The sequence below is a fragment of the Trifolium pratense genome, linkage group LG6 (assembly GCF_020283565.1).
Source record: "Trifolium pratense cultivar HEN17-A07 linkage group LG6, ARS_RC_1.1, whole genome shotgun sequence".
Taxonomy (NCBI): Eukaryota; Viridiplantae; Streptophyta; class Magnoliopsida; order Fabales; family Fabaceae; genus Trifolium; species Trifolium pratense.
In genome coordinates, this window is record NC_060064.1 from 14,148,539 (window position 1) to 14,170,985 (window position 22,447).

General features: G+C 33.6%; 4 protein-coding genes and 1 pseudogene across 30 annotated transcripts; 3 read left to right on the forward strand and 2 right to left on the reverse strand.

Annotated features, from left to right (window-relative positions):
• The first annotated feature begins 276 nt into the window (after positions 1–276).
• Positions 277–2,061, forward strand: LOC123891785 (annotated as a pseudogene).
• A 4,503-nt stretch (positions 2,062–6,564) lies between these two features.
• On the reverse strand, positions 6,565–7,098 carry LOC123888249 (auxin-induced protein 15A-like). The gene has a single exon (XM_045937226.1). The coding sequence runs from the start codon at positions 6,989–6,991 to the stop codon at positions 6,731–6,733; it is 261 nt and encodes an 86-aa protein (XP_045793182.1). The 5' UTR covers positions 6,992–7,098; the 3' UTR covers positions 6,565–6,730.
• A 475-nt stretch (positions 7,099–7,573) lies between these two features.
• LOC123888250 (auxin-induced protein 15A-like) lies at positions 7,574–8,231 on the forward strand. Its single transcript, XM_045937228.1, has one exon. The coding sequence runs from the start codon at positions 7,789–7,791 to the stop codon at positions 8,044–8,046; it is 258 nt and encodes an 85-aa protein (XP_045793184.1). The 5' UTR covers positions 7,574–7,788; the 3' UTR covers positions 8,047–8,231.
• A 2,553-nt stretch (positions 8,232–10,784) lies between these two features.
• Positions 10,785–11,364, forward strand: LOC123888248 (auxin-induced protein 15A-like). The gene has a single exon (XM_045937225.1). The coding sequence runs from the start codon at positions 10,902–10,904 to the stop codon at positions 11,181–11,183; it is 282 nt and encodes a 93-aa protein (XP_045793181.1). The 5' UTR covers positions 10,785–10,901; the 3' UTR covers positions 11,184–11,364.
• A 3,119-nt stretch (positions 11,365–14,483) lies between these two features.
• LOC123888251 (dehydrodolichyl diphosphate synthase complex subunit NUS1-like) lies at positions 14,484–20,668 on the reverse strand. Of its 27 annotated transcripts, none has more exons than XM_045937253.1 (12): positions 20,479–20,521; positions 20,043–20,101; positions 19,544–19,604; positions 18,119–18,236; positions 17,929–17,984; positions 17,140–17,198; positions 16,928–17,053; positions 16,773–16,834; positions 15,904–16,102; positions 15,696–15,792; positions 15,151–15,233; positions 14,484–14,816 (listed from the first exon to the last, which is right to left on the reverse strand). In XM_045937253.1, exons 5-12 carry the CDS (start codon positions 17,961–17,963, stop codon positions 14,809–14,811), a joined length of 669 nt encoding a protein of 222 aa, XP_045793209.1. In that variant the 5' UTR covers positions 17,964–17,984; positions 18,119–18,236; positions 19,544–19,604; positions 20,043–20,101; positions 20,479–20,521; the 3' UTR covers positions 14,484–14,808. The 27 variants fall into 27 exon arrangements, with proteins under 27 accessions (XP_045793209.1, XP_045793188.1, XP_045793192.1 ...); XM_045937232.1 differs by adding an exon at positions 14,921–15,021 and having other exon boundaries at positions 16,919–17,198; positions 20,479–20,497; XM_045937236.1 differs by lacking the exon at positions 20,479–20,521 and adding exons at positions 14,921–15,021; positions 20,292–20,427 and having other exon boundaries at positions 16,928–17,198.
• Between the last annotated feature and the right edge of the window lie 1,779 nt (positions 20,669–22,447).

Here is a 22,447-nt window from a genome sequence, read left to right on the forward strand (position 1 = left end):
TTGGTCCGCGCAGTTACATACTACAGCGCTTTTTAGAAAAACCGCCATTAAAAGTGTACATATGATAGCGTTTTAAAAACGCTATTATAGACATCCAGACTTATAATAGCGGTATCAGTAATAGCGTTTTAAAGCGCTATTAAAAGCCAAAATAAGCGTTATTAAAGGCCCTTTTTTGTTGTAGTGTTATTAATCTTTCTTGGCATGTTCAGGTTAACCACACCTTGCGAGAAGGCAACAGATGTGCTGATTGGTTAGCTTCATATAGTCTAACAAATGATTCCTTTTTGCCCATTGTTTTAGAGGCCCCACCGAAGGATCTGCAGAGTATCTTGTTTAATGACATTTCAGGGGCTTGCATGCCTAGAAATGTTCGTCTAATTTCATAGTTTTTTCCTTTATTTGGTCTTGTTGCCCTCTTTATGTAAAATCATTGTCAGCGCATGGTATTACATATCAATCGTGGGTAATATGTTTGAAAGTTATTTCATCTCTTATGAAGTATTTAACAAATACAAGTCTCTTTATATAGGAAAGCTTCGGTACCTTGCCATTGTCATAGATTAGAGAGTGAAGAGGCTCATCAGACGTCAAAAGTTATTAAGCTTTTGCAGTGGCTGTACTCAGTTGGTGTAAAAAATGTATGCCTCTATGACATGAATGGTATGAAAGGTTTGGATAATCAATGTTTGTAAGCTTTCTTTTATTAGTTGAGCTTTAAGATAATGATTCTTTTGAACTCTACATTCTAGGAGTGTTGAAAAAGTCAAACGAAACCATATTTCAAACAATAAAGAATGCAAAATCCATAGAGGTAATATATAATTTTTTTTGTTCTCAGCAGATCGCTTCTTTCGTAATATAATTGATAAATTTTTGTTTTGGTTTATGATATTATTATTAAGACAAAATTACACTACATGTCCTTTATCTTATTTTTTTTTGTAACAGTTTGGTCCTTTATCTTTTTTTGTAACAATTTGGTCTTTTATCTTTTATTTTGTAACACTTTGGTCCTTATCTTATTTATTTATAAAAAATAAAGAACCAAAGTGTTACAAATAAAAAAAAATAAAGGACCAAACTGTTACAAAAAAAGGGACTAAAGTATTACAAATAAAAAAAAATAAAGGACCAAAGTGTTACAAAAAAAAGATAAAGAACCAAAGTGTTACAAAAAAAATAAGATAAAGTACATGTATAATTTTGCCTATATATTAACGTTCTTTTGATTGGGGAGTGCATCTCATATGTTTTCCATATTAATCACATAGTTTTGGTTAATTGAACCTTCGTCTCATTTCATTTTACTGATTCTTATTTCCTGCACATGTATTTAAACAATCGTTTATTTAGACAACATGATGTGTCCCATATCAAGTTAATTGGTTTCACACTTGAAATTTGTTGAGTAAATTATGTACCATTTTTTGTTGCCCTTTTGTCTTGAGAAGTTAGTAACCGATGGAACCTGCCCATAATATTTGTGGATATGTCATCTAAAAAATTATTGATGCGAAGATGAAATACATGTTTCTGTTGATATATTGTATAAGTTCATGTCTCTTAATTTTTGATTAGGCTTATTACATGGGTAAGATGTTGGTAACATACTCATGAGTCATGATACAGAAGCCCCTTTTTTTCTTTTTTTCTCTTCACCTAATCATAAGAAATTGTTCCTCACACACTACTAAAAGTGAGAGATACCTTATCTTTCTCGTCTGTACAAGTGGAGGGAGAAATATCGTTATTGCCTTATGCTCTATTTCAAATTTTCCATGCATCCATCTGATTCATTTATATAAAATATATGTACTAAATGACAAATTCAACTGTAACTTCAATTGTTTTTTTATTTGTTTGATCTGATCTAGCTTTAACTCAGTGCAGGAAGTTAATGAAGACGTGACACACCATGCACCAGATCACATGACCCTAGCATTTGTTTCTTATGTGGATAGGAAGGAAGCAGCGGCCAAAGCAGGCACTTCAAATTCTAGGGTCTCATATCCACATAAGAAACAATTAGGAAACGTGGTCCAAACGAGCGATTCCTAATTGTGCGATTTTAGTCCCCTAGTTTCAAACGAGCGATTTTAGTCCCCACGTTTGTCCTCTTTTGCATTTCTTGTTCCCTTTGACTATTTTGACCAAAAAATTTGATGACATGAAATTTTGGTGACACATGTCTTAATTTTATTAGACAACCTACAAAAAAATATTTTTAGCAAAAAATATATTATTGTTTTTTAATTTTAGATTAATATTTTAACAAAAAAAAATATCACGTGACATTCCTTGGATTTTTTAATTTTTAATTTTTTAAAAATTATTTTTTGTAGGTTGCCCAATAAAATTAAGACATGTGTCACCAAAATTTCATGTCATCAATTTTTTGGTCAAAATAGTCAAAGGGACCAAAAAATGCAAAAGGGGGCAAACATGAGGGACTACAATGGCACAATTAGGAAACGTGGGGACCAAAATTGCAATTTAGCCTTATTATTATTATTATTATTATTATTATTATTATTATTATTATTATTATTATTATTATTATTATTATTATTATTATTATTATTATTATTATTATTATTGTTAGTCTTTGTATCAATAATTTCTTTATATGAGAGCCTTTACAAGTATTGTTGTTGGGCCACTAACAAATAAAAGATCCAATCAAACTTGACCCAAAAAGGGGAGTCCATACCCGAAAGTGACATTGTTTCTTGCCTATTTTGCATTATGAAGCTACAACTAGGGTTGACAGAAGTAACAAGGAGCAATTCAAACGGCCCCAAGAAATCAAAATAAGAGGTATATATATCTGCAGGATGGAATGCATTTTTAAATTTTGTTAACATACAAGCATGTTCAAGATGTCGTTTCACTTTAGCAGATCCACCTCAAATCTTGAATGTTGTTGTCATGGATCAACAACAATAATTGTATTATGTCAAATGAACTTATCATGGCTAATGTGTGTAGTTGATTATATTATTAAGTTAAACCTTTGATTTAAACAATGCTTCGTATTGTTGTCTAATGTTATTTTTTGGTTTTCAGTTAAAGTTTAAAATATATAAATACAATTATCTTTATTGGTTCTGTTTGGGTAATTAACATAGGTCAAGTATTATCTTAAAAAAGCTACGTCATTAATATTATTCAATCATATCAGCTATAGTCGTCCCGTGCATTGCACGGGTACGTATACTAGTTGCAACACATCCAAATCCAAAATCTGTACATTATAAAGTCTCTTCTGTGAGGTTCGATCTCCTGCAATTGCGATCGGAGAGGTTGGAGAGATATATTAACTCCATGAATAAATTTTGTAAGTTACTCAAAATTTTAACCTTTAATTTTAATTTTAATTATTCTCTGTCTTTAGTGCGCGAACTGTACTCTACCGTTCGTTTATTTTAGTCCAAGATAAATCCAATGATTTATATGATGCCACGTGCTCTTATGATTTATATGTTTCGAACCAGAAACCCGTTTGTGTTATGACTTATGACCCATCATCTTCTTCCCCACAACACACTCGCCAACTGCTCTGCTCTCCGGCAGCGGTCATTTTGCTCGCAACCGCTAAAAACCAGGTTTCAAATCCAATTGTTTGTTTATTGTGTTATCTTTCAAACTGGGTTTCATTATATTTTCATTTGGAGAAATGTTTAATGGGTTATTTTTGAAATTTGACTTATATGATAGTTTAAGGACTATTTTATTGTTTTTTAGGATAGTTTAGGGGACTAAATTTATGTATTTTAATAGTTTAGGGACCACTAACGGCCACTGAAAAAGTTAACTGAGTGATGAAATTGTTGGATGTTAGTATAGTTTAGGATCTTTTAGTTGCTTTTAATAGTTTAGGGACTAGATTGGTGAGAGAGTGATAGATAGTTTCTCATAGGCTCTACAGTTCCTTGATAGAGGCATCTAACCTAAGACAACACCATGTGATCTCGTGTCTCATAGGCCCTGTCATTTTAACTATAATTTCTCTAGCAAAGGGATTTCAAGAAACTCTTGGTAACTATAAATATAGTGTCCTCTTTCACAACCATTACAAATCACTCAAGAAAACAAGCTTAGATACATTTTCATTACATATGAGAAATTCAGCTTGTTCTTCAAAACATTTGAAATGGGTTTCCGTTTACCTGCAGCTATTAGACGGGCTTCATTTAGCAATAGCCAAACCTCATCAAAAGTATTCAATGTCCCAAAGGGCTATCTTGCAGTGTACGTCGGAGAGGAAATGAAACGGCCCCACCTCATACTTGAACCAACCTTCATTTCAAAACTTGCTGAGTCAAGCAGAAGAAGAGTCCGGATATGATCATTCAATGGGTGGTCTCACAATTCCGTGCACAGAAGAAATTTTCTTGCATATTACTTCTGGCTTCAATAGACTGTAAATCTTACACTGAAACATAGATTAGCAGTAACCAGAGAAACATAGATTAGCCGGAAAATTTTGTACAATAGTCATCATTTAGATTTGTGAAGTTTTTTTTTTGCCTTTTCCTATCTTTGGAATGGGTTAGAATTGTCCATCTGAATGACAAATTCAGGAACAAATCATGTTATTATTTTTTTCTAATTATAATGACAATATATTTCAACAACTCAATTTGCTCCTATATGATTCTATTTATAAATTATAAAACCAGTGATTCCTTGGAAAAGAGAAATAAATTATTATACAATATCCAGTTTTCCTTGGTTTATTATAATGATGATAGTAGGGTATGTGCTGTGCACAAAATTGAGCTAGAATATTCCTGCAAACTTCTCTGACCTAATAAAACGTTCATCCAAACTCTAATAGTTGATAAGCTATATATCTTGTATATAAGCTCACAATTTTTTACATGCCTTGTGCTTCTATCAATTGCTTCTTCAACAAGGCAGTGCAATTACCCTAATAAATAATAACAAGCTCCTCCAAATATCATCAACTTACGCAAACCCAACCTATGAAAAAGTGTAATGATAATAAAGGATATACTCCATTTGCACTCATTATAGGATGGTGGAAAAAAATGTGTAATCACTCTAAGGAAGACTTTTTACTTTTAGCTGTTTTAGTAAATGTCTGCTACAATTGTGGAACCAAATTTCATGGACTCATCCATCTCATTTCCCCAACTTATATACCAACAGATTTAGAGTCTGCACTAAGCATGTATTAATGTTATAGACACACAATTAATTAGAGCCTAAAACAGAAGCTAAACCCATCAAATCAAATAATAGAGTTCTGGTTTACCACTTCTTGACCCAATTATGAAAAGTCTTCCATTGCCAGCTCTCTGGGTCCAGCCATCTCAGTTGGTCTTTTATTCATGGCAGTATATCTTATATTTGTAGCTATTATTTGACTTAAAATTCATCACTAAGAGAAGTTTTTGTTTCTATATCTTGAGATTGAGCTATATCTCGAGAAGAGAACATGTGACGTGTCTAATGCATGTCTAAAAAAATATGGATATCCATAACTCAAGCATTAAGTCCCTCACACTCAACCTTCCTTCGCAGAAGCAAAGACTCCCTCTCAGTGAGTTATGTTTCGGATGATAAAAACCAATAAGAAACTTTGTCCCTCACACTCAAACCATGCCAATACAATCATACATACATAAAACAAAGGGTCCAGCTATTTTGACAAAAATGTATAGCTAGCGACAGTGTAGAGTTGACACCTTTGTTGAGTTACTGTACACTTCATGTTATGTGATTATGATTTAATTAAGGAGTGAGTTTGAAATACTTATGTTAGGAGGCAACAGTGAACCTTCATCAAAGGATTGGTTAGTAGTCAGAAGATAGCAGTACATGTTTGAACCTACAAGTAATAGAAATATTGTATGTATCCTGAAAATTGAATTCTTAATTTCAACATTCCTGTATATTCCATTTTAGATAAATGTAGTCTTTTAAAGAAAGTATAAAAACAACTGCTTTGGCATGACTATAAAGAGGACTATTGCTCAAGTATCAGAGCCAAACTATCATACAGTTGATGACTTACTGCCCAAGTATCAGACAAGTCAAAGCTCTCCATTTAAAATTGATAAACATACATAAGTAGGCAAGACAGTACGACCTAGTTTGGATGAGTTTCTATAGATTTACAGAATTGAGATGACTTTTAACAACTTTTTTTGGCTTAGTTTCGACTCTCAGCTAACATACACTTTCATGAATAGTTGAGGCGGCAATGTATTAAAGGGTGCCTTGACGATAATTTTGTGTTTTAGGACTTCAACTTTGACGTCTTATTACCAGAAAAATCCAACTTAATAATTAATTGATAAGAAGTTTTATTATGTGATATGTTCCAATCAAGTTGAAAATCTTTATAGGATAAGAAAGGTTTTGGTTTAAAAATTTATTTGTTTAGAGTTTTGTTCTATGGACTCGTAACACATACCAATTTTGCATTACCATGTACCTACTAGTATGTAATAGACAGTATCCGTAAAATTAGTACATAGCTTGTGTTTCTGCAATGAAAGTATTTGAGATGACACAAAAACAACAGATGAATTCAAAAGAATAGAGTTTGATAAATTCTCATTTCAAATTCCCACTTAAGAAGGAACAGCAAAATTGACAAAGAAATTCCTCATGTACAAAAGTTGTCTCAACTAGTCTATCCTACTGTGCTATGCTTATGTTATCATTCATTTGACTATTTTGCAGTATGAACAAGTTACAAGTTGTTCAAGCGAGAAGCTGTATGTAAGAAGACATCTTCATTGCAGGGAATTGTAAGACCACCCATTGGATGACTGTAACCGAATTCCTCTTCAGATTGGCTTAGCAATTCTTGAAATAAAGGCTCATTCAAGAATGATACTGGAATCAAGAACCTCTTCATTTTCTCTCCAACATACACTGCAAGATAGCCTTTTGGCACTTCCATTTGTTTGCTACATGATGATCGTCTAATACCAGGTAAGCGAAAACCCATTATTGTTTTGTTTCTACACACACCAAATGATCTCAAAGAAGTAATAGAAGAAAAAAATTGAGCTTGAATTCTGGTAAGAATGATTTGTGTTGCTTATAAACCCAATGATGAGTGTATATATAGACTTTGGAAACCAATGGGGTTTCGTTGGAGACAAGACTCATTAATGATCACATGGCACTGTCTTGGAGGTTTTTAATGAAGATTAGGCTTGTGAAAGAGACCTTCTTCACAAGTTCCCGACAAGCTCTAAACATACTTATCAAGTATTTTGTCCTTGATTCAATAGGATAGGACAACTTGTGCCTATTATTGATTGAAATTTAATCAATAAACCATGAAATCTACTTGGAAGCTGTTGTGAACCATAGCCTTCATTTTCTCCAACTAGGCCCTACATGAACATGGTCTAGAGAAACAACAATTTATAAATAGCGTGTTAGTAATGTATGACTGATATTTCTCATAATATTTGAGGTGACCATTCATCAGCATTAAGTTGTGTTATCAATATGAAGAGAACATGTGCCATGTCTGATGCATGTTTGAAAAATACTGAGTTGGAATGAGCATATTTGAGTGGCCGCCCGTGGTTTTCACTCTTCTAAGACAGCACCATGTGGTCTCTTGTCTCATGAGTCCAATAATTTCTCTAGCAAATGAATTTCAAGAAGCTCTTGAAACTATAAATACACTTTCCTCCTTTACAACTTCACAATTCAGCCAAGCAAACAAACAAACTTAGATACTTTTTTCTTACATCTGAAAAACTCGACCTATTCTTCAAAACATTTGAAATGGGTTTCCGTTTACCTGCCATTAGACGTGCTTCTTCAAAAGCTGTGAATGTCCCAAAAGGATATCTTGCAGTCTATGTTGGAGAAAAAATGAAGCGGTTTGTGATCCCTATGTCTTACTTGAACCAACTGTCATTTCAAGACTTGCTGGGTCAAGTAGAGGAAGAATTTGGATACGATCATCCGATGGGTGGCCTCACAATTCCTTGCACAGAAGATGCTTTCTTGCATATCACTTCTCGCTTGAATGGACTATAAATCCGATCCACAACAGAAATAGAGAGACTGACATAGAGACATTTTGTACAATAGTCATCATTTAGATTTGTAAAGATTTTTTCCCCTTTCCTACCTTTGGAAAGGGATAGAAATTCCATTTGAATGAAAAATTCAGGAACATATATATTTGTTATTGTTTATTTCTAATCAAATGACATCATATAACAACTCAATGTGCTCCTATATGCTTCTATTTATAAATTACAATAAAATCATGAAGCAATATCTAGTTTCCTTGGTTTATTATTTTTGTATAGCAATAGCATGGCCAAAAAAGAGGTTAATTTTATCAAATTTTAAAATAAAATAAATTCATCCATCATAAATCATTCATTTAGTCAAGCATCAAAAGATAGAAACTCTTGGCAGCCCAAAATTTGATCATGATGGAAGTAAAGTTCTCGAGAAATTCAACATTAATTGATTTGGTTAGTTGGTAAGCTATCTTGTATCTAAGCTCACTGTTCACGCATGTGAACATAAAATACAGAGGATGAGCTGCTATATGGAGCAGCACAAGAGAAGCTCCAAGAATGCTCTAAAGAGATTAAAGTAAAATACAATGTTTGCCCTAGAATCCCCTCCCCAGAATGAGTCTAAGTGTCTCCTTTTATAGTCCAACATTCCTTGACCTAATGGGCCTTTTCTTGGGTTGAGGTGTTCAGGCCTAATAAATATAACATTGAGATCCATAATCAGCTCGTCCGTACAGGGCGCGTGGGGTTAGAGCACACGTGGCTCACGTCACTTGTCTGTGCAAATCACGTGGAGGTGGAATCACGTGAGGGTGAAGCTCATGGTGGAGATGAGCTAGGCCTGAAGATGGAGCTCATAGTGGAGATGAGCTAGCGTGAAGGGAGCTCATGGTGGAGATGAGCTAGGCTTAAAGATGAAGCTCATAGTGGAGATGAGCTAGCGTGAAGGGAGCTCATTGTGGAGATGAGCTAACGTGAAGATGGAGCTCATGGTGGAGATGAACTAACGTGAAGATGGAGCTCATGGTGGAGATGAGCTAAGCCTGAAGATGGAACTCATAGTATAGATGAGCTAGCGTGGAGAGCTCGTGGTGGAGATGAGCTAGGCCTGAAGATGGAGCTCATGGTTGAGATGAGCTATCGTGAAGATGTAGCTCATGACGTAGTTTAGCTAGGCCTGTAGGAATGGAGCTCATGACGTGCATGGTTGAGGTAGGCTTGTAGGAGTGGAGCTGGTGACCTGGATGGTCAAACAATAATATTATTCCATGATATGGTCTTCATATCAGTCCACAGTCCACCAAGCGTCAAGCCAGTTAAGGTGTAGACCTTTGTTTCTTTATCTGGTCGACCTATATCAGTTCACTCACAATTTTTTTTTACAGGCCTGTATCTTCTTCACCTAGGCAGAGAAATTAAGCTACCTCGAATAGCATTTTTGTATATGATTAGTGGAGGCTGTTAGGAGGAAATCAGAGAATATGTTTGCCGCTAACTAATGGTGTACGTAATTTATGACAACAATTTGACGACAAAGTCCATGTGAAAAGCACGGAAAGTCCTTGTGATTTTGGCCTCCACCACATTCTTCAATCGTCACGATAAAAATGCAACTCACAGATTAATTGATGACTAGATGTTGGTATATTATTAAGTGATCAATTATTACTATATTCCTTTATTCATATTCATTTCACTTCTACTGATTTGCTTCCCAAATTCTACCATGCTAATCTTTGTAGATTAAAAACAAAGATTTTTCTACTAGTATGTAATAGACATCATCCATTAAATTGGTCATGGCTTGTGTCCGTGCATGCAATGGAAGTATTTTAGATGACGGGAAAAACACAAGAGACGAATTCAAAAGAATATAATTTCGTAAGGTTCACAATATTTCAGATTTCCACTTAAGAGGAAACAACAAAATGGACAAAAATGTCTAAAGTCTAAACTAGTCAATCCTACCCTATTCTATGTTTTTTGACGATTATTCATGACTTTTTTGCATTAAGAATTAGTAGTTACAAGCTGTTCAAGCGAGAAGCTGTATGTAAGAAGACATCTTCTTTGCAGGGAATCGTAAGACCACCCATTGGATGACAGTAACCGAATTCTTGGTCAGTATGGCCCAATATATGCAGCCAATCTTGTACTATTAAGGACCAAAACAAAACTTGGGTTTCTATCCTCTTTTTCAAGTCCCTTACAATTGACCACAGGCATTATATTGCTGTCTATATGTCTGCTAAACTGGTTTTGTAGGCCACTTACAGTTGTCATCAGAAATGCATTTAATTACTCTCTCTCTCTCCATTCATAAGCAGTCATTCAATCTTTGATAAAAACCAATAGACAGTATCATGTGATCTCTTGTTATCCATAGTCTGATTGTCTTCAACTAGACCCTTCAATAATTATGCACAAGTCGTAAATAGTGTGTTGCTGTATGACAGATATTTTTCTCATACAACTATTGAACACTGCCATGAAGTTGTGTTATCAATATGAATAGAACATGTGCCATGTCTGATGCATGTCTGAAATGAATAGGCATTATACAACTATTGAGTTTAACATGAGCCATTCATTCAAAGGTGGGGTTTGCACTCTTACTGAACTTATTGATCCTTGACAAAGGAATCTAAGACAACACCATGTGAGCTCTCTCATCACTTGGCCCCCATCATTTTAACAATTATTTCTCTAGCAAAGGGATTTCAAAAAACTCTTGAAATCTATAAATATAGTGTCCTCCTTCACAACCATCACAAATCACTCAAGCAATCAAACTTATATAACTTTTTCTTACATCCGATCGAGAAACATAGCTTGTTCTTCAAATTCAAAACATTTGAAATGGGTTTCCGTTTACCTGCAGCTATTAGACGGGCATCATTAAGCAGTAGCCAAACATCATCTAAAGTATCAAATATCCCAAAGGGCTATCTTGCAGTGTACGTTGGAGAGGAAATGAAGCGGTTTGTTGTCCCCTTGTCATACTTGAACCAACCTTCATTTCAAGACTTGTTGAGTCAAGCAGAGGAAGAATTTGGATATGATCATCCAATGGGTGGCCTTACAATTCCTTGCAGAGAAGATGTTTTCTTGAATATCACTTCTCGCTTCAATGGACTATAAATCTACAACAACAATAGAGACTGACATAGATTAGGAGAGACATTTTGTACAATAGTCAAGATTTTTTTCCCTTCCTTAACTTTGGAAGGGTTAGTTATCGATTTGAATGACATATTCAGGAACAGATTATTTGTTATTATACATTTCTAATCTTAATGACACAATATATTCAACAACTCAATGGCTCACATATGCTTCTATTTATAAATTGCAAAATTGTTGATTCCTTTAGCTCGAATATTCTCACAATCTCACAAATTTATAGAAAATGATTTTTGTAGCAGCTTTGATTTATAATATATAGCGCAATATCTTGGCCGCAAAAAGGGCTGTGTTTATCAAATCTCAAATTTCAGTCGAATTAGTTCTACTTAACTTGTGTTAAAGGCGAATATACTGCAAATATACAGGCTAAGCGAAAATTTGAAAAATATTGGAGAGCATAGTTATCTTTCTTTTTTTAAAAGGAGAAATACTTTCTTTGAACCGATTCTGGTGGTAAATCAAATGCCACAACCTCGAAAATACAAGATGTAGTCTCTTCAATCCAAATAAAGCCTAAACTAGAAGATAAGGCTAATTTAGCTAAATAATGAATAGTTTGATTTGCGACACGCCTTACATTAGTGAAACTAAAAGAATTCAAGCTAAAAGTTAACTTGATGCAGTCTTCTACAATTGTATCCCAGTAGGCTGAGACCTGTTGCTTGTTTGTGAGTGCCGCAATCATGTTACTATTGTCAGATCCTGCCTGAAGAGATAAAAATAACAAATCCCTTGCAAACGCCAAACTTTTTCGAAGCCATTGCTTCTGCAACATTAGAGTAGGGCAATATTGGTAAACACCAACAACCCACAGCTGATACCAAACCATCTGCATCTTGAATCACCATAGCTAGGCCCCACTTTCCCTGACCTGACGGACCTGCAGAATCAACATTTAGCTTATAAAAACCCGCAGTCGGATGACACCCTCTAATGTTTGAGACTTGCATTGGGATAGGCTTATTTTAAGTCTGCAGAATTACATTTTGCATGCTGTGAAATCTGCTAAGAGTATTAAGCGCACTGGTACAGAAGCTGGAAGCATTAGGCACCTCAATTCCTTCAAACTCTAATAGTTGATAAGTTATCTTGTATCTAAGCTCGCAACTTTTTTACATGCCTTATGCAATATGCTTCTATCAACTGCTTCTCATTTCTCCAATTGATGTATCAGTCAGATTCTACAGTTGGATCAACAATGTGGCAGTAGCATATCCAGATAAAGTTGCAGCATCTTCCAAGAATTAATAACTACAACTTTTCTTATAGAAACAAGAACAAAATATTTGATATGCTAAGAGCTTGTCTGAAACATATGAATCTTACATTGCGTGCTATAAATCTTTAACCAAGTTGATGGTGTTGTAAACCGGCAATTCAACTGAAATAAAATGTGAAAACTGCATACAGTACTTTGTAATTGTTGAAGATCAGCCTAATTACTTGATCTAGTCATCATTTCTTTTTTTTTTTTATAACAAAAAATTTAAGTGATTTGAATCCAGTTAGAACTAGAGCATGTCTCAAAGTTCAAAGAAAATTGACAAATGTACTTATAAATAAATTCATATTTTAATCAATAAAACTATTTGACAAAACTCTTCTATTAAAATCTTAGAACATATATAACAACCAATTTTTTTATTTTTATTTTTTTGGTGAATAACAACCAATTTTTTAGTCAAAAAAAAAAAACCAAGTTTTTTTGTTTACAATGAACTGATGATCGAACTCAGGACCTCTAGCATACTACCTAAATCCCTCAGCACTAATCAAACCTATTGGCTTAAAAAAAAAAACCAATTTTATATTGATATAACTTAATTTATATACAATTAATTATTTTTATATAATTTGAATAGACATTAAAATTTCAAGACTAAACTAATAAAATGATTTGAGTTTGTAACACAACACTTTCTCCATGCTCCTCTCCTCTCCTCTCAAATAAATACCACCAATCACCAAGGAGCTTGATATAATTTTTACATGTCCAACTTAATTCAATATTTACACCAATGTCAATCAACTAATAATCTCTTAGCCATCAAGAAACTCCATGCTCACCTACTAACTAGAGGCATTCTCTTCGTTCTTCATGATTTTCACTAAATTTTGTCTTTTTTACACTACATTAAAAATCATTAGCATACGACTTATATTCAGAGAGATGTACTAAATTTACCACATGCTCTACATGAATTTCCACATAAATCTTTCTTCTTTTTGGGGGGTAAATTTATGTTATTTAATTTTATATAAACTGAATTTTTTTTCAATGTTTAAAAATTTCGGTTCGTAGAAATCAAAATAAGTTGGTCAATTTTTTTCAAATCGCAAGAGGCAAAATGGAATTTTTGGGAGTATAAAAGAAAAGCGGGTTCGGGAGAGAAAACTTATTTATAATCAATGCCCATTTTTTTTTGTTATGTGATACTCGGTCACAGACATGATTATAAAATATGGCCCGCAGTCGTTATTACATTACAGCAAATGCAATTGCAGTTGTAATGTCAATATTTTTCGAACAATTTTTCAGTCATATCTTTTTTTTTCTCCTTGTACTAGCTTTATTAACATATAAGAAATCAAATAGTTGATAATGAGTTGCAACAATTGCACTTTCCTGGAACTTGAGTGTTTCTTTTTGCACGCCCTGTGAAATTCCACAAATACCTTCTTCGCAAGATAACCAACGAGTGTTAAAGGAGGAAAAACCCTGAAGAAAAAAAAACATAGTTTGCTATTTAAAGTGTGAATTCAAGGGGGCGCAACATTTGGAAAAAAAAAACACAGTTTGCTACTATGTAGTGTATCTTTACAATTGGGAGTTGGTTACTTCATTTTTTTTATTTAACAAAAATAACCCTTGAGTTTATTTATTTTGCAGGATAAAATACAGTGTTACACAACACAGCACACACATCAATCACACAACACAACACAACACATAGTGTTACTAAAGCAAAGGCATAAAAATGGTAAGCTGTAGAAAAAACAATCTACATACTCACCCAAAAAAATGAAAAATCTACATTGAACCTGAGATTCAACTTATATACTCTTTTCCACAATATATATAGGGTCATGCTAACCGGTGCCCCCGGGGCACTGGTTAAGGAAACCAAAAAAGGAAATTTTAAAATTGAAAATAACACTTTTTAGACTTTCGAGGCGTTGACTGCACAAATTTCATTATGATATTACTATATTTGGTTCCTTAAACAGTGCCCGGGGCACTGTTTAGCATTTTCCTAAAGTTTTATATCATTGATCGTATTTTTGTTCTGAATAGTGGAAATATTGTGTATGTACTTTGAAATTTATAGGGGATCAAACTTTGTCTAATAGGAACCAAAGAAAAAAACTTCATATCAGATGCTTCACGCAAGAAGCTGGCCGCCTCATACTCATACAGTCTACAATGTCATTACTTGTAATTCTATTTCTATCAGGACACATTTACACAATACTAGTGTAAAACGCTTCCTCACAATGATGTTTAGCTGGTATTTTTTCTATTCTTCACGCCTATGCTTTGTGCTTGCACAGTCAATTTACTTCTGATTGATTTCCTTCCCTACGTACCTGTTAGCGATCCCGAAAAAATAATTTAATTTTTTTGCAATCAAATAGAATATTATAACATACTTTATACAAATTCTGCTTATAGTTCAAAGGCAACATCATACATAATGGTAAGGACTAACGAATGGTCTGTCGACATAGTATACTATTATAGGTTTGTGTTATTTATTTCTAGTTGAAGGCTGTGAGCTAGCTTTTGGAAAGTCTGGTATAAGACATAACAACACGTGAGCATGGAGATGCAAGAAGCAAAATGCAATTCATAATTAAAATTACTCTAAAAAATGTAGCAATTATTGGGGGTCAAACCAAGACAGATATTGAGAAAGCTTACCATAATTATGGCGCACTTTTGTGAAGTTGTAAATGGCTTTTATCAAGGAACCGTATCTCATGAAGTTCAAAGATCCCATATGTCTGCAAGAAGCATTACTCAGAATCTGTTCAACTAAAAGACCGAAAAATGAAGCTGCATACAAAAGAGAACTTTAAAACTAACATCACATATAACTTATCCAATGCATGGAAGTTCGTTTTTAAGGTCTGCTACAGGTTTACCACCCAAGAAAGAATAGTATAACAAAAAGGGAGAGAAACTAAATCAGATCCAATTATATTCACTGACCAATTGACCATTCAATAATTGCAAACTACTTTCACTTACATGGATTTCTATTTCAGATTATCAACAGACTAATTCATAAGCCTAATGCACTAATGCAGAACAAAATGCCCATGTAATAGTTACTGCTTCTTTTAACATCTATGCATCACCATTATTGCACTTCATTGATAACAAACAATTTAACTTTTTATTGGTCCAATGATGATAACAATGACGACAACAATAAAAATAATATTATCCTAGAAACAACTTACACGATCTCTGTATACCGAATTCTCCATGCAGGAAAACCAAGATGGCTCCTCACGGGTCCGTAAACCAGTAAAAGGTCAGGTTCAGGGCCTTTGCAACCTGAGAGTAAAACGAGATCATCATTATCCAGATAACATTATACTCTGCACAAGGAAATAAACACTTTACCGTTTAAATTAAATTAATAGTAGAATTAGGATGCAAACAAACCAACAATTTGAAGTGCCTGATTCAGGTGAGGCTCTAACGATATTTGATGATCAAGGACTCCACCTATGTTATGTTGCTTAAAATTCTTAACAAAAATCAAGTTAGCTGCTTTGGCCACTGCTTCCTTCCCATCCACATAAGAAACAAATTCTAGGGTCATGTGATCTGGTGCATGGTGTGTTACATCTTCATTAACTTCCTGCACTGAGTTAAAGCTAGGCCAGATCAAACGAACGAAAAAACAATTGAAGTTACAGCTGAATTAGCCATTTAATACATATTTTATATAAATGAATCAGATGGATGCATAGGAAAATGGAAATAGAGCATAAGGAAATAATGATATTTCTCCCTCTACTTGTATAGACGAGGAAGATAAGGTATCATCTCTCACTTGTAGTGTGTGTGGAACAATTTCTTATGATTAGGTGAACAAAAAGAAAGAAAAAAGGGGCTTCTGTATCATGAGGATGTTACCAACATCTTACCGATGCAACAAGCCTAATAAAAAATTGAGAGGCATGAACTTTTACAATATATCAACAGAAACATGTATATCATCTCTGCGTCAATGATTTCTCAGATGACATATCGACAAATACTATAGGCAGGTTCCATCGGTTACTAACTTTTCAAGATAAAAGGGCAGCTAAAAATGGCACAGAATGTACTCAACAAATTTCAGGTGTGAAACCAATTAACTTGATATGGGACACATCATTTCCTGTTGTCTAAATAAATGATTGTTTAAATACATGTGCAGGAAATAAGAATCAGTAAAATGAAATGAGGGCGAAGGTTCGATTAACCCAAACTATGTGATTAATACGAAAGAAGCAATATGCTGAGAACAAAAAATTATATATTACCTCTATGGATTTTGCATTCTTTAATGTTTGAAATATGGTTTCCTTTGACTTTTTCAACACTCCTAGAATGTAGAGTTCAAAAGAATCATTATCTTACGGCTCAATTAATTAATAAAAGAAAGCTTACAATCACTGATTATCCAAACCTTTCATACCATTCATGTCATAGAGGCATACATTTTTTACACCAACCGAGTCCAGCCACTGCAAAAGCTTAACCACTTTTGATGTCTGATGAGCATCTTCACTCTCTATGACAATGGCAAGGTACTGAAGCTTTCCTATATGAAGAGACTTGTATTTCTTCAATACTCCATAAGAGATGAAATAGCTTTCAAATATATTACCTGCGATTAATATGTAATACCATGCGCTGACAATGATTTGCAGAAAGTACCATAATAGTTGAAGCCCAAGATATCCAATCTGTACAAAAGTTTGTTTGGATAAACTCTTCAAGAGGCGCATAAGAAAAAAGAAATATTAAACAAATCTTGCAATAAATGAGTCTTTTAAACAACACCTTCTCTATAAGTTGAAACTAGCTCTAACATCTAAAACTAAAATCTCTATTTTTCCATAAGCTCTATAATTTGACTTCTCTGTGAATGTCTATAAGCTTATTAGAACTTGTCCGATATAGTGAAATCCGTAAATTTACTTGAACTAAAGACACTCCTATAAGCTAGAAACTAATCCAAAAACTGGTACAAAGCCCTAAAACCCAGAATGGATGAACTTTTTAAATTTTAGATTGAGTGGGAAAGTCTGTGTTCAGTTGCATAGAGTCATAGACTAACCATTTATGTTAATGTCATTGACCAAATATAAATCAACAGAGTTTAAATATGATGTTATTTCCTGCAAATATAGTGTTTGTGTTCAATCTCTGCAAATTCAAAAATGATTGTTTTCTCTAACGTCATATATGGCCCAATATAATTACACCATGTGGCACGGTGTGGCCCAATAAGACAGTGTTAGGGACTAAAAACAATCTTTTTGAATTTGCAGGGATTGAACCCCAAACAAAAAAATTTAAAACAAACAACAATATTATTATAACAACAATATTATTATACATTGAAATTGGAAAATTGATAAATTAGAACAACTGAGAAACCTAAATGATGAAGATACAAAATTGAAGACTTACAGCAACAATAATATGATACAAGTTATGAGCTCCATCTCTGAAATTCATTATTTATCCTACAAGTATGAATACATCAAATCCATTAACAATCATCAATTTCAAAGAAAATAAGCATAAACACATATCATTATTAATAATTAACAGTTGCTGTGGAGAAAATGGAAATTGGAAAATGAAAATGTTCGATTACCTCACACTGCCAGCAACCGAATGAATCTGAATGTGAAAAATGTTCGATTACCTCAATCCCATGACACCACCACAAACTTGGGCGGCTCTTATTCACGGCGAACGTCGACGTAGTGGCTCTGTAACAAGGGTAGATTTAGGAATTGCACTTTTGTTCATACGGGTCGTAATTGTAACCGGGTTGCCCATGCTTTGGCCCAGCTTCCAATCACTCAGCCCATACCCTATAACATTCAAAACAAAGGCCCAAATAATTAACCCATCACCCACTGACCCGGCTCTCCCATCTGTTTTCGCAACTAGACTCCGACCCGTGCATTACACGGGTTTTGTAGTGTGTCAGATTAAATTGTTATAATAAAAATTGCAAGTAAAAAAAAATGAAATCAAAATATAAATACAGTAAAATTGAAATAATAAGGTATTATTATATATAGACTGAGTTCCAAATAAGGAATCATCCACAAAAGAAATTCAATAAAAAGAACCGAGAGAACCAAACACAACCAACAAACACAACCGTTGCTTCTTAACTCCTCCAAACTTCTTCCAACCTTGAAGGCATCGATCTCAAAAATTCTCTCCCTAAATAGACTTACCGAAGCAACATCCCATTCTCGTGTGATGTAGATTTTGTTGGCCATAATGTCTTGGGAGAAAGAACGATGGGAAAGGAGAGAGGTGAAGGGGGAAAAAATGGAGAAAGTGCAGAGAGAAAAATATTGAGAGAGAATTGGAATTGAGAAAGACTATTGCAAGAAAGAATGCTGGGAAAGGAGAAAGAATAACTGAAGGGAAAAAAAATGGAGAAAAATGAACTAGAAAAAAATGAGAGAATTAGAGGTGAGAAAAACGTGGGAGATCTCAAGATCTAGCTGGCGTTCTTAACGACCGTGTTTGAATATACTACTGAACTATATATAAAGTGAGAGTGTCTTGCCCCTATTGCTTTATCAAATTAGGTTATTGTTTAGGCTTATAGATTTTAGATGGCCAGTTCGTTAGGAGGCTTATTAGTCGTACCTAACAGAGAAAAGACCACTCTCTTGAGCTAATGACTTGCATTTTTCTTGAAATGCCTCCTTAAGGGTGGAATCCTAATTCTCAATAGCCTTACGCCTACGTAATACACTAATCCAAGTGCACTTATAACTTTGTCTAAACATGACACTGAGAATGTCTCCAATCTTCTAACCCTATGATTCTGGCAATTTCTGGCAATTTCGCGGGAAAAACAAACAACAAATAAACAATTCTGGCAATTTCGCGGGAAAAATTTCGTCATATTTAATCTTCCCAACCCATCGTTTCACAGTCGCGGGAAAAATAAACAATAATGTGAATCAAATGTCGCTATTATTTCACAGCCTCATAACAACAACAAAATAAAAAAGTGGAAAGCAGTAAGCAACATATAGTGAATTACCCTATTATCTCAGCATGCTACTCCTTCTCAATATCCTAGCGTCTGGAAAAACTCCTCAATACTGAAATCATACAGACAACAAAACCAAACCATATTATCAATTATCATACAACATTTTTTTTACAAGTATCTATCATACCAACATTTTCATCAAAAGAACTATGCAAAAAAAAAAATGAAATACTTCTCTAATCAAAATCTAACAACAATAGCAATTTCACAAATGCTAATTGAACTAAATCAAAACCCCTTCCACTAAGAAAATCAAACCCTAACCTATAAACACAGTGAATTAACTCAATTATCATCAACAAAACAAAAAACCTAATATTCCAATGTATTCATCTCAATCCTCATCAACACAACAAAAAACAGTTTCAATTAAACAAAAATAATAAACAAATCGATTTCAAAAAATGAAAATTGAATTAACGAAATCAAAAACCCCTGAGAAAAATTATCAAGTCTCTAAACACGGAAAAAATTCCGGTGGCATTACCTTCAGCAAAGTGAATTTGATTTGGAGTCGAAGAAACCTGTATCGTTGAATTCGAGTTTCTGCGATGAACCAGAAAATGAAGATTCAAAAAATCGAAAGGGTTCTTCAGAAATGAGATGAGAAAAAATAAGAGCATGCACTTGTTATATATATGTGCGAATTAACATTAACACGATCTTATTCAACAATCTAATCTCTTAATTAATTAATTAATTATTAATTACACGGTAATAAAAAAAATTAAATTACTGCGAAAATTTTATGAAACTTGTTCTTTTTCTTTTCTCTTCAGCTTGCTTTCTCTGTGTGTGATCTGAACATAAAAATGATAATAAACATAAAAATAAAATCTTGAGAAAGTGTTTTTTTTTTTAAATAGAAAAAAAAAATCATGAGAATCCAAATACATCTAACTCTGCTGGCTTTAAACTGCTACCTTTTTTTTCTCTCTCTCTCTGTTTCTTGTTCATCTCTCTAAAATTTCTGTATGTTACTCAATAAAAATTGATTTATATTATTATAAAACCAAAGACCACCTTATAATTTTATAAAAATCATAATAGATATTTGTTTGTAGGAGACGAAATGAGATATTCATTATAAACTCTCACATATTTAGAGTAGTTGAGGTTTAAATTACGCTCATGAAGATCAACCAAATAATTTTAACATTTTTGTTGTCGATTGAATTATAATTTGTGGACCATAATAAATATTTTTTATTATTTATTAATTAATACTCCAATATTCTAAATTATAAGTCATTTTAATTTTATTTTGTCAGTTAATCTAGTAACCAAAAATTTCACCTTTGAGGTGAAAAAGTGGGGTGTCCGAATAAATAGGCTACAAAATAAGTAAAGTATGATAAAAATATTTCTCCAAATAATTAAACTCAAATTCTACTGAATATGTATCTTTTTAAAACTCTTTTTTTTATTATTTCTAGTCAGATAGCTGAGTGGCTAGAAACTTCACCCTTAAGGTGGATAAGTGGAGTGTCCGAAGTTCAAACTTCAACTCCTGCATATAAAATGTAATGTTCCTTACTAATTGAGTTAAGCTCATGAGGACTCTTTAATGAGTTAAGCTCATAGAAACTCTTTTAAAAACTTGTTAATCAGCTGAATTAGTAGTACTTCCTCCGATTGTTAATATAAAAAAAAATCATTGATATAATCTAGATACATCAATATTTCAATGTATCTAAAAAATGAAGTTCTTATAGAATATTGGGAGTATTATTTAGACAAACTTTGTGATGAGGAAAATAAACAAGACAAGGTAGGGGAGAGGCCGCACGTGTAAAATGAAGTGGGACGCGAGTTGAGTTCACGGTGAGCGCGTGAAGATAGCGTGGGTCACTTGGTAACGTTTTAAATTTGAATTTATTTTATATGCATCGACGGTGTAAAATAGTTTTATATGATCGTCCAATAAACAACTATCATTTTGTCATGTCATATCAAAAAAGTGGGATGAAGTGGGGTGATGTGGCGGAAAACATAATTAATATTAATTGACGATGTAAAATTATTTCAAACCAATGTTGTTGGAAATGTTATTAGCCACTTGCTTACAACCAAGTTTTATGGATACTGCCACTAAATCCCAATTATCAAGCCAAATCATAGTCAAGTGAGAAGCACATTTTCTCTTCAAGATAGAAGCAAAACCAACACCTAACTATTTTCTTACCACATAGAAGTGGAGGAAGGGAATAGAGTGGAAGGGAGTTGAAGAGATTAAGTTATGCCTTGTTGGAAAATTCATGAGTTGAAGGAAAAGTACGAGTCCAACCCATAGGAAAAAAAACGAAGGAAAATACATGTTCGTATATGATGAAATTGAAGATGTCAGATTTCTGACACCTTGTAAGAGAGTCACGGTAAAGTTCATAACAACAGTTTCTTATTTCAATTTTAGTATTATTGTGACATTGTGATATATTTAAGGGTTTGAAAGGTGATACGGTTTTTGAGGAGCACATTATGATCTTGGGTATGGTAGGTGCAAAGTCACTTGCACATTTTCCATTATACATTGTTCTGTTATGGGTGCAAGTTCATAATTCAACCTCGATATTCATGTATGAGAAGATATGAAAACAAATACGGAGCCATGGGAGATTTGTTGGAGTGTGATTCAAACAAAACCGCTAAAAATAACAAAAACTCCTGAAGAAGAAGGATCAAACTATGGTCGAAGTTCAATTTAAGTATGAACACATCGACTTATATTGTTACTATTGTGGCTAGTTAGACCACGGTGAGGATTCTTGTGACTTGCTATACCAATAAGAAAACAATACTCTACCTGGATTCTTAACTCCACTTCTATGTGTGTGATGTATATAACATTAAATTATTAATTAAGTTGTACGATCTTACTTTTTTATTTGTCAG

Bases quoted from the DNA above. Each gene is read 5' to 3' on its own strand.
- LOC123888249 (XM_045937226.1), bottom strand. From the start codon at position 6,991: ATGGGTTTTCGCTTACCTGGTATTAGACGATCATCATGTAGCAAACAA.
- LOC123888250 (XM_045937228.1), top strand. From the start codon at position 7,789: ATGGGTTTCCGTTTACCTGCCATTAGACGTGCTTCTTCAAAAGCTGTG.
- LOC123888248 (XM_045937225.1), top strand. From the start codon at position 10,902: ATGGGTTTCCGTTTACCTGCAGCTATTAGACGGGCATCATTAAGCAGT.
- LOC123888251 (XM_045937232.1), bottom strand. From the start codon at position 17,976: ATGAATTTCAGAGATGGAGCTCATAACTTGTATCATATTATTGTTGCT. The intron at 16,103-16,772 runs GTAATATATAAT...AACTCAGTGCAG, and splicing joins AGAATGCAAAATCCATAGAG to GAAGTTAATGAAGATGTAAC. The intron at 15,793-15,903 runs GTTTGTTTGCAT...TTTTACTCTCAG, and splicing joins TCAGGCACTTCAAATTGTTG to GTTGCAAAGGCCCTGAACCT.